Source organism: Phaenicophaeus curvirostris, chromosome 4 (assembly GCF_032191515.1).
Source record: "Phaenicophaeus curvirostris isolate KB17595 chromosome 4, BPBGC_Pcur_1.0, whole genome shotgun sequence".
In the NCBI taxonomy this organism is placed as follows: Eukaryota; Metazoa; Chordata; class Aves; order Cuculiformes; family Cuculidae; genus Phaenicophaeus; species Phaenicophaeus curvirostris.
Window position 1 is genome coordinate 1,540,522 of NC_091395.1, and position 14,876 is coordinate 1,555,397.

At 48.2% G+C, this 14,876-nt stretch overlaps 1 protein-coding gene across 10 annotated transcripts in view; it reads right to left on the reverse strand.

The window, feature by feature from the left end:
* Positions 1–14,876, reverse strand: part of SLC4A4 (solute carrier family 4 member 4) — a 189,894-nt gene that overhangs the window by 62,271 nt on the left and 112,747 nt on the right. For 6 of the 10 annotated variants that reach the window (XM_069855013.1, XM_069855014.1, XM_069855016.1 and 3 more), the window contains 3 exons: positions 12,122–12,257; positions 6,344–6,504; positions 3,486–3,665 (listed from right to left, as the gene is read on the reverse strand). In XM_069855013.1, coding sequence (XP_069711114.1) covers positions 3,486–3,665; positions 6,344–6,504; positions 12,122–12,257 — 477 coding nt within the window. Of the gene's footprint in view, positions 1–3,485; positions 3,666–6,343; positions 6,505–12,121; positions 12,604–14,876 lie in introns of those variants that run through there. The other 4 variants (XM_069855015.1, XM_069855017.1, XM_069855010.1 and 1 more) reach the window with 2 other exon arrangements.

Sequence of the window (14,876 nt, forward strand, 5' to 3'; positions counted from 1 at the left end):
GCGAGGTCTGGTTCCGCTTCAGCAGAGACCACTTCATCAACAGCCCTAATGAACACAGAATAACCGTGTCCTGTAACTCCCATCTCAGCGTGTTATGGGTGACCTGGAGACACTAAGTTCCCTGTTCAGTGGTGGCAGTGAATGTCAGCTGAGCAGAGAGCCGCGCTGCTCCCCACAGACCCTGCTCCGTCTGTCGGCTGTGCGGAGATGAAGAACGCTGCACCGCGGAGCTGCCTTTCCCACGGACCTGGCAGCACCATCAATATTGGATGAGAGCTTCACCAGTGCTGCAACGAAAGGTGGGCTCTGAAAGGAAACACCTACCTGGACGGAAACCCCATGGAGGTTTGTGAGGGCCCGGCACTTTCGTTATTCTGATTTGCTGTGCTGAGAGACAGCTGTGCTCCTGTCAGCCTCATTAAATTTGTATCTGTCTAAAGGACAACTCTGCCTCCTGAAGCATTCATTGAGTTCGAGGGAGCGTGGTAGAACTCCATCAAGCCCACCCTGAAGTTACTTTTTCATTAAAGTGTAAATAATAAATAACAGTAACGGCTCTTCATCAAGTATCTCCCTTTGTGTGGCCGTCCCTGCCTCCTCACGTCTCAAAGCACTTGAGCTGTCATGGAACATAATGCATTATACATTCGCACAACACAGCAGCAGCCCAGGTGGGGATGTGGAGGTGAAACAACACGAAAGCAGTGGCTGAAGGTCAGCCAGCGGGCTAGGAAGAGCCAGGAAGGAATGAGCCCAACTGAGACAGGGATCCGCACAGCCCCTTCAAACAAGAAACAGAAAGGAATGAGAAATGAAGTCACTCAGGGTCCAAATAAAGGGTGTCCTTGGCCATGAGAAATAAGCTGGAGTGAGGACACAGATGAGTGACCCCCATCAGCATTCTCCTCCCAGGATAAACACATTATTTTCTTTTTCACCAGCCCGGGATGTCCAGCTCCGTGCAGCGCAGAGACAGGGCTACCAGCTGAGGCACAGTTAAACAGTGCACTCTGCATCATTTACCTTCCAACCCAAGTGCTAATTGGTCTGTAAGACCCTTGAAGGCCCCTTAAGGAAGGACTTGAAGTGCCAAAAGGAAGAACTCCACATCCACCAGCTGCTGAAAAAGGAGGAGGCTGTCACAAGCACATGGTGCAGTCAAACCAGATGCAAATCAGAGGAGGAAGGTGGATGCCCCCTGTAAACAGAGACCATCTTAACCTCTTCTGTTAGACTCCCATCATGTCCCAAGGAGGCACTACTCATTAAAAACACCATACAAGTCAATCTTAAAGGATTCTTTACATCTCCAGGCCTTAGGAATTCCCTGAGACAGATACTCAGAATAGAGCACTAAGCTTGATTACTTGCTCAACCAGAACACAAGACAAAACCCATCGCTGCCCAAACCCATCGGCACCGCCAACAGCCGGGAGCCACCAGCTCGCCTGTGAGGTTAGGTCAGACTGTGGAATCACGGGCACTCCACAGGCCAGCTGGGAAACAACTCTCCCTGTTCCCATAACCCTCGGTGACGCAATGCCTACCTGGAGGAACAGGGCCGGAGCCAAGAAACCCCTACACCACACACAAGGCAACTGAGCACCTGAGTGGTGTGCGCTAAACACATGTCCCTCTTTTGTTTTGCTTCCCATTCAGTGTGGTCAGAGTCCAAGGTTCTTCTCCTCAAAGCAAACCTCCCCATTTTTTCTTTTCAAAGGTCCAGAAAGAGTCACGGAGGTGGTAACTGATACCTACAGACAGCACTACAAATAATCCTTCTGCATTTTACCTGCCACGGCTGTTTCCTTCTTTTAACAGAAAGCAGAGGCCTCCATACAAACAGTGGGCAGGACACAACAGAAAGCCCGTGAGCATGTGCTGGAAAGAACATTGTTTCTTAGTCCCAACTGCAAACAAACAGGAATTACTTGCTGGGCACCCAGTCTTGACATGACTGAGGCTTCCTCCGGGGATCTGAAGGGCCTGGCTGAGTTAAGGGCAAATCACGGAGGCACCTACAAATGTTACACCTGGCAAACGGGCAGGGAAGCTTGAGGAGCCACAGTTTAGCTCACGCTCCTGCCCACCACTCCTTCAGTCTCTGGCTCTCCCCAGGCGCTCCAGTCTGGGTACATCACCCCGTTAGCAAGCTGGCTGGCTCAAGGCTTGGGGAACGTGCAGGCCAAACGCAAAGCCTGGTGATACCCAGAACACTTCCCCTCACTGCAGTGTGCTCCAGAGGAGGGTCCCCTCTCTCTAGCACACACCAACCACCTTGTCCAGCCCCGCTGAGCTCCTTCACCAGAGCTTTACAGGGCTCTGCAAGGCACAGCCCCTCTCTGCTCCGCTGGACTCCTGCAGGGGTACTCCACACAAAGCTGCACATCCAGGACATTCCCTTCTTTCACGTTATTGGCCTTGGTGTTATTCACTTAACCACCGCATTTTCAAGGCAGTCGTACATGACAAGAGGCACCATCAAGAACAATAATTACTTTTCACATGCACATACATACATGCCAGCTGCAAAAGGAAAAGATGATAAGAAGTAGGAAGTATTGATAAAGTATGATAAGAGGTTAGGGAAAAGTGTTAGGCTGAGTTTTAGAAGCAGCATGCAGAAAGCTACGAGGCCTTAGATGGAGTAAGGAAAAATAATTTCTTCACTTGCTTTCATTTCTCTGTATTTTAAAATGCCAACTTCTAGTCAGATTCCTAGACTGCACCGGGAGGCAGTTACAGAACTCCAACACAGAACAAGAGGTTTAAAGCTCCTCTTTGTGATTCCCACTCGTAAGAGATCGCAAATCTCACTGAATGGGGGAGTGCAGAGTGGGTGCCAAGGCCTCTCTCGCTGTCTGCATCTACACATGCAAACGCTACAGGCACCGCCACAAACTCCATGCTATCTACAACACCATTTTTAGACAGAAAAGTAGTCACAACATACACCATGAAACACATTTTAGGATGACCAAAGCAAGATGGACATCAGCTTTACCCACACTGGACAATGAATGCTTGGCAATAAAACGCAAGCTAGAGGTTCCTGTTCAAATAATTTTTGAATAGGAGTGTCATCAAACACGTACAGAAGCTTTGTGTCTGCCCAAACATTTCAGACGATCAGCCTTTTAGTTTCAGGCATGGTTGGAGTTTTTTGTAAATCTCTCCGTCCTATCATCGCTCCTGCCTCATCTCCTACCCACCAGCTGCGAGAGCACCTCTCTGCCTCCCCGGTACCTCCTGCCTGTCACCTTCCCTCTCCTCTCCCCCTCAGTCCAGTGAAGATATGGTTAGAGCGATGTGCCACGGACAAAGCAGCCTGCAGAGCCCACCACTGATGGGTCATCAGTACGGGTCTCACTATGCTAATCATGGGTTAGAAAAGCATTGTCAGGGCAACGCAGTTAGTTGCTGGCGGGCGAGTTTGGTGGGTTGCTTTACAAGGGAAGGCTATAGCCAGTTAGCCTCTGCATTACCATTATCGGGGTTGGAAAACATCCTACTTGCACTGGAGACGGTCTTTCCGATGTCAGCCAGGGAGCGCAGGTTGGACTTCTTGGTCTGGTGCCGGTGCTTCCTGAGCAGCGTGTAGGTGACCTTGTCCTTCAGTTCCGGTTTCAAAAGCCCTGTCTCGATCTGATTGTCCACGACCATTTCTGTCGCAGGCAGAGAAAGGGGTGAGGGAGAGGAGAGGATGGTTAATCACAAAACATAAATCCCAGCCACATTAAGGGAGAGACACGATTCATTCACACCCCACCCTGAGGAGGCTTTCCTTCCCATCTCAAAACCACCACCAGGTTTTGCTCTTTTATTTTTGATGGGAATCTCTTTTTGACCTTTCTTTGCAAACGGAATGCAAGCATTTCCACCCAGCAAACCCCATCAGCATGTACCTATTGTACCGAAACTGCCACCGAGCCCATCTCTGTTCCACTGTACCCAGGGCAGGATGGTTCTTAGTTCAGAGAGGGAGTCTGCTCTGACCCTGTAGTTTTGTGAAGAAGCCACAACTACATTGCAAGTTCCAGTGTGCTCCCCAAAAAAACAAGGAAAAACTTCCCTCGGACTCAACAAGACCTGAGTTCACCTCGCAGGCCTCCAGTAAAACCTAACGTAATGACAGGAAGGAATCCTGGGGACGAGGAACTAATTAAATCGCTCACTCTCAGAGCTGAAGTGATGGTGACTACAAAAGGCAGAACTTGCTCCAACTGTCACACGACGTTTCATGTGGCTTTGCCTTTAACTGAATCACCAAGATAAAAGGCTCCCAGCCCACTGCAAGGACTGCTCACTTCCCATCAATTCTTTCCTCTCTGCTCCCCCGTCCCAGAGGAGAGAGAAAAAAAAAGCAGGCAGATTTATTAAGACTCTATTGTGCATTAAGTCTCACATTAAGTTGTTCCCTTGATGACTTCAGTTTTAACACGCTGTCCCCCAGGGGAAGTGGCAGCTCTGATTTGTCTACCGGTAACTTTTATTTGTGCTAATAATAAAAGTTATGGGAAGGAGGAGGCAGAACATGCATCACATTTGCTAACTCAGTGAGTCAGAAAGTCGTTCTCTCTAGCCACACAAGAATCAAAGCCTCTTCAGATCACCGGGAACAAAAGCCCAGCTCTTCCACCTGACCTGGGAAGGACGATGCTGTGAGTGTTGGTAGGGGCATACACAGCATAGGGTAAAAAGGTTTCTTTCTGTTAAGTGCCATTTTCCTGGAAGCTTTTGTTGTTCCTATTTTTTGTTAGTGATGTTTGGGATACTTCCTTCAGAACAACACGTCTGTCCCCACCTTCTTCCTTCCACGTTCCCGATACAACACAAAACAGCCAAGAGAGCCTTGTGTTTTTCTTTCCTGCACCTCACTACCAGACCCCAACCAAGTGACAGTGATTAAATCATTCTGGAGACCAAATCTGCAGGCTTCCAGGACAGCCCAATCTATTGGATTAAGGGTCTAAACCAACAAAACTACCCCACCTGTGACGGTGCTACAGCAACAGCAGCCACCGATTCATAATTTAATCTCCCAGGAATTAGATTTAATTTGGGAGTTGAAGAAGGATATTGGAAGGGACATCTCCAAGTGACTTCAAAAAGATATTTAATGTTTGAGGGCTAATGTTGGGACCACTGACATCAGCTGCTATCTTCTGGAGCATGTTCAGCTGCAGAATAAAACTTCAGAGGCTTTGGGGCTGGTTTTTTTAAGCTGTGCATTTGGATATACAGACACGAAAATAAAGGAAGACAAATGCCACCATAAGCACCTACAAAGACAAGCCCAAAACTCTGTAGGTAACGGCAGAGGCAGCTTTTGTAATTCCAGGCCTTACAAACTAGTGCAACACCCAGTAATTCCACGCCAGGACAATTTGGAGCCTGGTTCCTGAGACTGATTCAAAGCACTGAGTTTTGAGGCAGGTTATTTCATTTTGCTCTCCCACACCTCTGCCCTCAGCGTTGTGATTGAACTATCTCCACTGGACGGCTCGCTTCTACAATTTACTTTTGAACGTCTCCTCACGCGTCATCGGGAATGTGGTAAAGCCCTCAGCAATGTCACTAAGTGTCATCCCAGGTCATGACTACTTTGACTGGAAAAATCCTGCTGCCCCATTCAGCAGTGAAGCACCAGCTGGTCCTGTGGCTGCTCTTCACTCTCCTTTGGTGGAGGGGAGCACCCCAGCCCAGAGCCTCACCTGCCTCCAGTGCCCCTGGGGCCTCACCCAAGAGCACAGTCTGACCTCTTGGGCCAGAAGAGAGAGGTGGCTTTTGACACATCCCATTACTGATGAGGAACATAAATCAAGTCAGTGTATGCTATCCCTTTCGCACACACTTGGTGGTATCTTAGGATGTAACTTAGGATTCTGCTTCAGGATCCAAATGAAGCTACATCATCCCCAAAAAGCAGTTCAAGGGAAGCATTAATTATCACCCGCATCGATTCTTTTACTCTTCTTCCTGAATTGAGAACAACTCTTTTAATTTACCTATTATCCTTCTCCATGTACTTTCTAGTTTCCCCTGTTATTCCTTAGAGGATTATTTCTTTATTTTCCTGCCCAGGGCAGTGGTGGAGTCCCCATCCCTGGAGGGGTTCAAAAAGCATGCAGACATGGCACTTTGGGCCATGGTTTAGCAGGCACGGTGGGGCTGGGCTGACGGTTGGACTGGATGAGCTTAGAGGCCTTTTCCAACCTTAACGATTCTAGGATTCTGTGATTCTCTTTATCTTCTTCATAAAACCAACAGTGAAACCATCATCAGGGTTAACAGAAATCCGTAGAGAAGAGCCAAGGGCAAGAACCGAGGCAGCTTTACTCACCCACCACCTGTGGGAGAGAAGAAGCTTCCATATCCAGCATGATTGAGCCTTTCTCTATACACGTCCTCAACTCGAACAGGCTGTGGAGGGACAAGGTGGCCACGTGCGGTTTGCTCCATCGCTCCCCGCCTTGTTCAACCTTCTCCTCAAACTTGATCCACCTATGAGAGGGCAGAGCAATGAGACTGCGTTAGTTCTGGCTCCTTGCAGGCACACAGCTCTGGGAGCAGTGACAAGCTGAGCCACCACCGCATACCAACAAGTTCAAGCACACGTATTTTCCCACACGGCTCCGAGGCTGCAAATCCACGATCAAGTTGCAGAGGCTTAATGAATCAGTATGTGTCAGCTGGGTGTCAATAATGCTCTGCCTGCTGCTCAACCACTGCAAATGTGAGGTGAAACATGTTATCTTAATAGCTTTCACCAAGACTTAAACTAGCACGCGTTAGCTGATGTTTGCTCCAGGCCAAGAGTACACGGGAAGCTTCATTGACTCCAGACATTCCCTCCCTGGTCTGTACACCCAGGCCCTACATCAAAACCACCACCATAACCCAACCACTGCTTCATCAGACCCAGCAGAGAGGACAGGTCACCACCTGCACGCTTAGATAAGCTCAAGTGAGAGAGTGAGCACTACGGCTCCATAAAAAGGATGGGGAAGAAGAGCAAATCAGCATTTCTGGAAATAAGGTGATTTATATTCAAATACAAATTGTGAAAACTGCCAAAACTCATCAGGACCAAACACTACAGGCTGGCACGGGCCAAAGGGTGGAGGAGAAGAGCACGTTCCAACCAAAGCTGAAGATGTTCCCAGCAGAACAAGTGAGCCACGAAGGGAAAAGACCGAAATTAAGGGGCTCGTTCTTTTCCTCTGCTCTCCAGATGTTGTTTAATGATTTAACAAAGGAGGTCTGGAAAAAACAGAAACCTCATCTCTAGTTGACGATTAGAGCAAAGGTTAAATCTTGGTCTGTGTAAAATACTCTTTACATCCCTAAATCCCTGTCCTAAGAGCAGGCGAGCAGGAGGCTTTTCCCCACCTCCACCTCCAGGCTTGACCCTGCCCTTGGCTCCGCTGCCCCCAGCCCAGGAGGGAGCAAACAGCTCCTTTGGTAGAGCTTGAGGAGGAGCTTTTCCCCGGCTCCGACCTTCGCTGTGCTGGGAAAAGGGGGGGAATTGCCTTCCTTTAGGGCAGCACCCAGTCGTGGCCTTGGCATAAGCTCAAAATGTGGGAAAAGGAGGGCATTTTTTAATACTGAACTACAAAGCAGACATGCTTTTTCTTCCTGTCCAGAGAAAACCCACGGCAGGGCTTGGAACAGGACGGGCTTCACAGATCCTTCCAGTCCAAACTGTTCCATGATTCCATAGCATTTTAATGTACGTGGAAACTGTAAATTCCAGGAGATTATTAAGGCAAAAACACCACCCATAAAGGTAAGGAGGCTCAGAAAGCGGTTCCACAGGATATTATCAACACCAGGTGAAGCTGTATTTACTCTTGATAACGAAGGACGTGACGATGAATCAGTAATGCTTTTTGATCGTAACAATCTCTTTTGGTGCCCTTTTTTTTTTTTTTAAAGCTGCTTTTTAACTCAGTCTGAAGGCTGGATTTGGTTTTGAATTACTAAGGTTCACAAAAACCTAAGTGTTTCCAAGGACAGCTGTGGGATGTGGCCACTGCAAACCTTGAATCATGGAATAGTTTGGGTTGGAAGGGACCTCAAAGCCCATCCAGTTCCACCCCTGCCATGGGCAGGGACACCTCCCAGTGGATGAGGGGCTCCAAGCCCCACTCTCATCGTGAAGAATTTCTACCTGACGTCTAATCTAAATCTGCCCCTCTCCAGTTTATACCCATTTCCTCTCATTCTATCACCACAAGCCTTTATGAACAGTCCCTCCCCAGCTTTCCTGTAGCCTCTTCGGGTACTGGAAGGCCGCTATAAGATCTCCTCAGAGCCTTCTCTTCTCCAGGCTAAACAACCCCAACGCTCTCAGCCTGTCATCCCAGAGGCTCTCCCTGATGGGTGACTGAGATGCAGTTTGTCCCCATGGAGGCCACAAATTCCAAAGCATTTGTCCCTTCAGTGAAAGCCTATTATTCATGACTACTGGTATTTGCTTTCTGTTTGCTTTTCTCACTCAACCCACAATACAAATACAATAAACCAAATTTTAACTCCAAACCAGTCCGAACGATCCCCTGCTCTATGGACGCAGCCCCTGGAACAGCTCTTTTCTCAGGGAGCCTCCACGGCCATCCATTCCAGTGGGAATTCAGTGCCTTCCCAATGCCCTGAAGCAGCTTTAGGCACTCGGTTCTGAAGTCCCCTCTGAAGCCCCAGTGCACACCAACCCCTAGACAAACCAACACTACCTCCTTCGCAAACCAACACCGTCCCCTAGGCAAACCAACGCGAGTGCTTGGTTAAGCAAAGCCTTCCACATGGCTTTCCATATGTTCATACGTCCATAAGTTTAACCAATATCTGCTTCCCATCACGTGAATACAGACTTATAGAGCTCCCAACAGAGCTTCCCAAGCGCTGAAAGCCGCGCTGCCTGCAGCCTAGCAGCACTGCAGTGTTCCAGGGCAAAGCATTATCTCCACTGTTACACGAGAAAGCAAACAACCAAATTACCTTCCTCATCTCTACCCCACTCTGCTCTTGACATCTACACATTCCTGCTGCCGGCCAGCTGTACTCCACGTGCAAGAGTTACTCAACACTCCCGTGACCGTGTCAGAGAACGTAAACCATCCACGTTCTGTTATATCTCTTCACCCTGGAAATTACACTGAAGGCTCTCCTGGCAGTGGGAACTTCTGAATTCAAGAACCTATCAGCATCGTTGGCTCCAAATGGCTGAGATGTACAAGAAAAATCTGCCACCGGCACACTTGGTTGCCTCCAGAATAACACCCTCTGCTTCCTAATGAGCCTCAAAATAGACTGGTGGCCACCAGCTGCTTCTTTTCCTACCTTGCTTTTTATTCTGTAACGATGGCTAAAATGCAAACACTCGCACCTTAATGTAAGAACCTGCCTATCTGCACCAGGTAGATCGATTATGAGACCCAACAAAACGAACAAGGAGCACCCAGTGACCCAAAACTTCAGGTTACCTTTTAACAAACCTTCCCTTTTCCTGCTCTGTTTTTAATAGGCTTTGTGGGGAATCCCTGCGTACACTAAGGATGCCTTCCCAAAGTGGCCCTTTGTTGTGACCCACGGCCCCACACCACGAGGTGCTAACAGGCAAGAGGATCACGCAGAAGAATGAGACATCTTCAAGCCCTGGTCATTGGCTGATCTTACCCAGGGACAATGAGAGCCTGCTCATAGTGTGGTTGCAACACAGCCAAATTGATGTGAATCAAGAACCAGGAGGGGCAACTTTAGGTTCCCTTCTGGAAACATCTTTTGATCAGTAGCTTTAAGGTTCTTGCTAAAAGATATCTCATGTTGTGTCCCAGTTATGTTTCTACTGACCAGGACAGCTCTGGAAGGGATGGTATCCTTTGCTAAACCCTTTTAATACGCACTTTCTTTCAAGTCCTAGGCCAAACTGGCGCAGTGAGCTGTGTAGCTGGCAGCTCCTCTGCCTGCTGAAGCACAGAGCTCACCAGCACTGGCCAGTATGTCCTGCAGCAGGAGCCGCTGCGTAGCCTCCAGCAGGGTTTGGTGTGCAGGATTAGGTCATTTCAGGAAGACAGTGAAAACTCCTGAGCAATCCTAGACTGTGCAAGACCATTATCATCAAAATCACATGACGTTGGGCCAAGTTTAGGAATGAGAGTGCCTGACCAGCGTGCATAAAGCATTTAACATATATGCATGTATCTTTAAAGAGGGAGAATCATATATACATGTATGCAAAGATGTGTGAAAACACATAAAACCAGAAATCAGTTAGAAAAGAAGAAAACCTCCCTTCTTCTCTACAGCCACCAGGCAGCATGAAGACTGCAAGGCACAGGGGTGGAGGGGGTTGGACTGGATGATCTGTAACGGTCCCTTCCAACCCAAAGCATTCTACGATTCCCTTCTATGATAATCCACTGTAAGCCCCTTGGAAAAAAAAAGTAGAAGGCTCCCAACAAAGTGCCTTCTGATCTACCTGCAGGACACCAGGCATCTTCCTTCTGATGGCTGGGTTTGTGGACTGAAGGGAAAGAGAGCTTCCAAATATTCATGCCATACAGGGGAGACCGAAGAGCCTGCTTGGTCAGAAATGTCGTGCTAAGGTCTGAATTGTGAAAAAGCTTTATCAAACTGCATGAAACCGCTTCCCAACTACCTAAGCGTGGAGAGAGGAAAGTGTAATCTGCTGTCAAAAGCAGAGGTGGGCAGCGCAGGTGACAAAAATGCAAGCGCTGACCTAATGATAAGAGGGAAGAAGGGCAATAAAGGGAGAAAAGGATGGCCAACAAGTAAGAAGTTAAAGAGTAAAAGATGGAAAGTCTTTAAATAGGTCCTCCAAGCAAGTAAATCAGAGAAAGATAAAGGCATAAATGGGTAGCTGATGGAGCAGGTAGAGCGCAGATAAAGCAGAGTAAGGTAACTAAACATGGGCTAAGGAGGAACAAGGCAGGCATCCTTTGGGTTGTGAGTGGGGAAAGAGCTCAGCTCAGCCACAACAAAGGAAAACGGAAAGCCCCAGGTGAAGCAAGCGGGGCTGGGGATAGGTAAAGCAGAGCTGCACTGCTCTCTGGCTAGGGGAGCACTTCTTTCTAGTGGGACGTTTCAGGTCCTCAGAGAAACCAGAGGGCAATTTGTACAGTTACAACATTTGTCTTGGGTTTACCCAGGTAAACCCAAGACAAATGTTGTAACTGTACAAATAAATCAAAACTTTATATGGCCAGAGGCAAAAGAGCAGCATTCAGAGCCTCAATCCATCCAATCCAATCCAACCCAACAGCTCTCTTGGTCGTGTTCAGAACTAAACTGTATGTAACTTGTGTCAACCAGATACAAAAAACATGTTTTTACCATGGCTTTTTGACTGAACCAGCAGCAGCACTGAAGAAACAGGCAGAGAACCTTAGTAAGAAACTGAAAGCGGGCATCCTAATCCAGCATTTAACACATCTTGAATAATATCCTCCAAAGAAAAAGCACTTCAGGTTTTTTAACTGAGTTTAAATGAATCTCATCAGTAAAATGGTATAACTGGCTAGGGGAGGGACACAGTCAGGACTGCCCAGCTTGTGGTGCACGGAGGGGTCAGGCTCCAGTCTGCTCCTGAGCAACAGAACGGAGGTCGCGCTGACACACCTGCGGAAGCGTCACTCAGGCACCAGTTTGTGACTGCTCTGGCCAAGAGACCATCATTCTTTTCAAGGCACTAACAAGCCCATGTGTCTGCTGGTTCTCCAGAGGCAAACCGGTCAAATAAATCCCTGGAGGTGTTCAAAGCCAGGTTGGATGGGGCTTGGAGCCCCTGTTGCAGTGACAGGTGTCTCTGCCCATGGCCGGGGGTGGAACTGGATGAGCTTTGAGGTCCCTTCCGACTCAAATCATTCCAGGATTCTATGATCCAGCACTCTATTTTTTTCTAGTGTTTGTTTCAAAAGAGTATTTAAACAACTCCTTGAATTCTCTTATTTATCAGTGAAAGGCAACCCGACCTACAGAGGCTTCTTTCAGTGGTGATTCAGTAGCACAGGTATCATCCAACTGGACGTTTAAAAGGCAATTCCCACAGGGGTCCTGTGCAGCTGCCCTTCCATTTTAGAGTAAAGTAAAACCAACCCACCTTGCAGTCTCCTTCCACTCCATCTCTTGTCCATCGATGGCCAGAAGTTCATCCAGCTCGGTGAAGAGCTGCGGGGGTGCCGGGCTGTCATCTTCCTCTCCAAGGATGAAGCGGATGCGTTCAGCAGCTGGGGAGACTGCAGAGGTGAAAATACTGCGGTTAAGGGCCTGAGAGATGACAAGGGACGTGCGGCTCCTCTCCTTCCCCTTCTCCCCAAAGCCATTCAGCTGCTTCTCCAGGCTGTCTGTTCCATTTGACATCCTAGTCGCTGCGGGCGGAGGGGCGTGAGCGAGGGTACGTTTATCTCCCTCTCTCCCCTTCCTTGCCTCTCACTTAACTTCTTAAAAGTTCAAGCTGGGAGTAAAGTTCAGGAAACCTTGCCTCTTCCTACAGCCCTTAACTCTTACAGCTATTTGCAGCCCTTGTAAAAGAGGTGCTATCAAGCTCAAACCCAATACAGTCTATGCTGCGTGCCGGAGGACTTTTCATACTCTGATCAGCTGAGATCCCTCACCCCTTTTTTATATGACATCAAACCAGTTGCAGCCGAACTCTTTTGGGGCTTGCAGTGGCAGCATCCCACAGCTGGCTTTCCCCTCCCCACCAGCGAGGCTCCGGCTCCCATTGGCCTCCAGTGCCGGCTGGAACCCGCTGCTGGAAAATACAGGAATATTTAACAGAAAGCTCGTCTGATCCATACATGAAGAATGCGACCCAACACATTTAGTCAGGCATCAGTGCACCGAGAAAAAACAACTGTTCCCATTGGGAGAAGCCTGCCCATGTAGGTAAAAGCAACTGCATCCGACACGAGCTCTTCTGATAGCACAAGCAAAGTTCGTTCACGTTATTAGCTCAAATAAAACCAGCAGAAACCCCTTCCTGGTTCAGAAATACTTGATTCAGCATTACAAACCAAGGCCATCCACATCCCCAGAGTCAAGAGCATCTCCCAAAGGCAACTGGACCTCATCTCAAGAGGGTCCTTGCAGGAAGACTTCCTGGGGTCTGTGGACTTCTCTGATCATATCACCTTAAAATGAAGGTGCAATTTTCAACAGACATCCCTTCTGCTGAATGTTTATTAGCATTAAACAGCACACGGTGAACTCTCAATCACTAAAAATTCCTTCCTTTTCAACAGATCTGCTGGCTGTTGCAAAATAATTAATTATGGTGGGTGTCCAATCATCACTGATTTCTCCAGAGTAAACAGAGTCTGCATTTATAATGGGAAGAAAGGAACTCATAAGAAACACACCCTGTCCTTCTTTTTTTTAATTTTAAATAAACTTTCAAAGCTTTCTTGCTCAATTACTCAGCGAAGCTTGATACAAACTCGGTTCCTCACCAGCTGGGGTGATGATGCTTTCACAACATAAACCAGATTGCCATTCAAAGTATATTTGCCGTCATCGAGGTCGTTGCAGCTTCCTGGGCATTCAAATGCATTGCCCCATGCAGGCTCTGCAGGAAACCACCACACGAATCCACACACCTGAAACCCTTACGGCTCTTGGACCAGGGTGGCAGGGAGAGTAGAGGCTGGTGGACACCCTAGAACACACCAAGCTTTTAGTTTTAGATCTTTATAGAAGAGGCACAGGTCCTTCTTTAACATCCTAGCAGCCTCTGAGGAGCAGGTCAGAGCACTGCACATCTTGCTAAATGGGTTGGAAAGCCATTGCCTTCTCTCACTTCAACAGGAGCTAGGATATCTACACATTCTTCCTTTCTCCTGTTGTGAGGTCCTCAGCTGTGCTGCCTTCCACCTCAGAAACATGATCCCAGGAAGGAAGTCTCCAAGAGCCCTGACCACCCTTTAGCCATGATATAAATGTCCATCCTACTGCTGGCACAGCAAGTGGTTGATGCATGGAAGAACCAGTTACAGAAGCACCTGCAGAGCTTCTGGGGCTCCTAAAGGCATCAGTCACAGTCAAGGGGGAAATTCTCTTTTCTGTCATTTTGAAGTGGGTTTATGACATGGAAGCGTTACCCTGATGATACGATAACTCCCCGACCACCCATAACATAACTGCACGGTAATGGGAATTATTGAAACGCTCCCACCAGCCCTGGCCATGCCTAGCATGTCGTCCCTTCGTTCTGTTCTCCTTTCTTTTGTTATTCCTAATTTCCTATTAGCTGCATTTAGCACAGATGATAAGGTTCAAAATCCAATTAGAGAATTTGCTGGGTCACAGATCTCCAGCCCCTGGCTTTGCCACATGTTCTTTATTGCGATTTTGTAGGTTAATGGGCTGTTTATGGGTTGTTTATGTGCTCTCTTTAGCAAGGAGAACATATTTTCACCCTAATCCCTGGAGTGAACACTGTGTGCTCAGTGTGAAGCGGACGGCTGAACGTCAGGCTTGAGGAATGGAGAGCAAATAACCCAGGGGCTGAACTCTGCAGGCCCCTCCGGCCGACCTTTGAGCACCAGCCCCGGCAGCCCACCCCAGCCTTGACCATCACCTTCGCTTCTACCTAATCCATCCAGTTCAGGAGCTGCTGGAACCAGCACCATTAACAGGATCAGCTGCCGCTATTTCTAGGTCTTTTTAGTATTAGTTTCTTTGCTGTCTCATGCAAGAAACAATCTGACGATTGACAGACACACAGGAGAGAAAATGCTAATCCACAGATTTAATAGAACCACTGAATGGTTTGGCTTGGAAGGGACCCCAAAGCCAGTGCCACCCCTGCCATGGGCAGGGACACCTCCCACTGGATCAGGGGCTCCAAGCCCCAT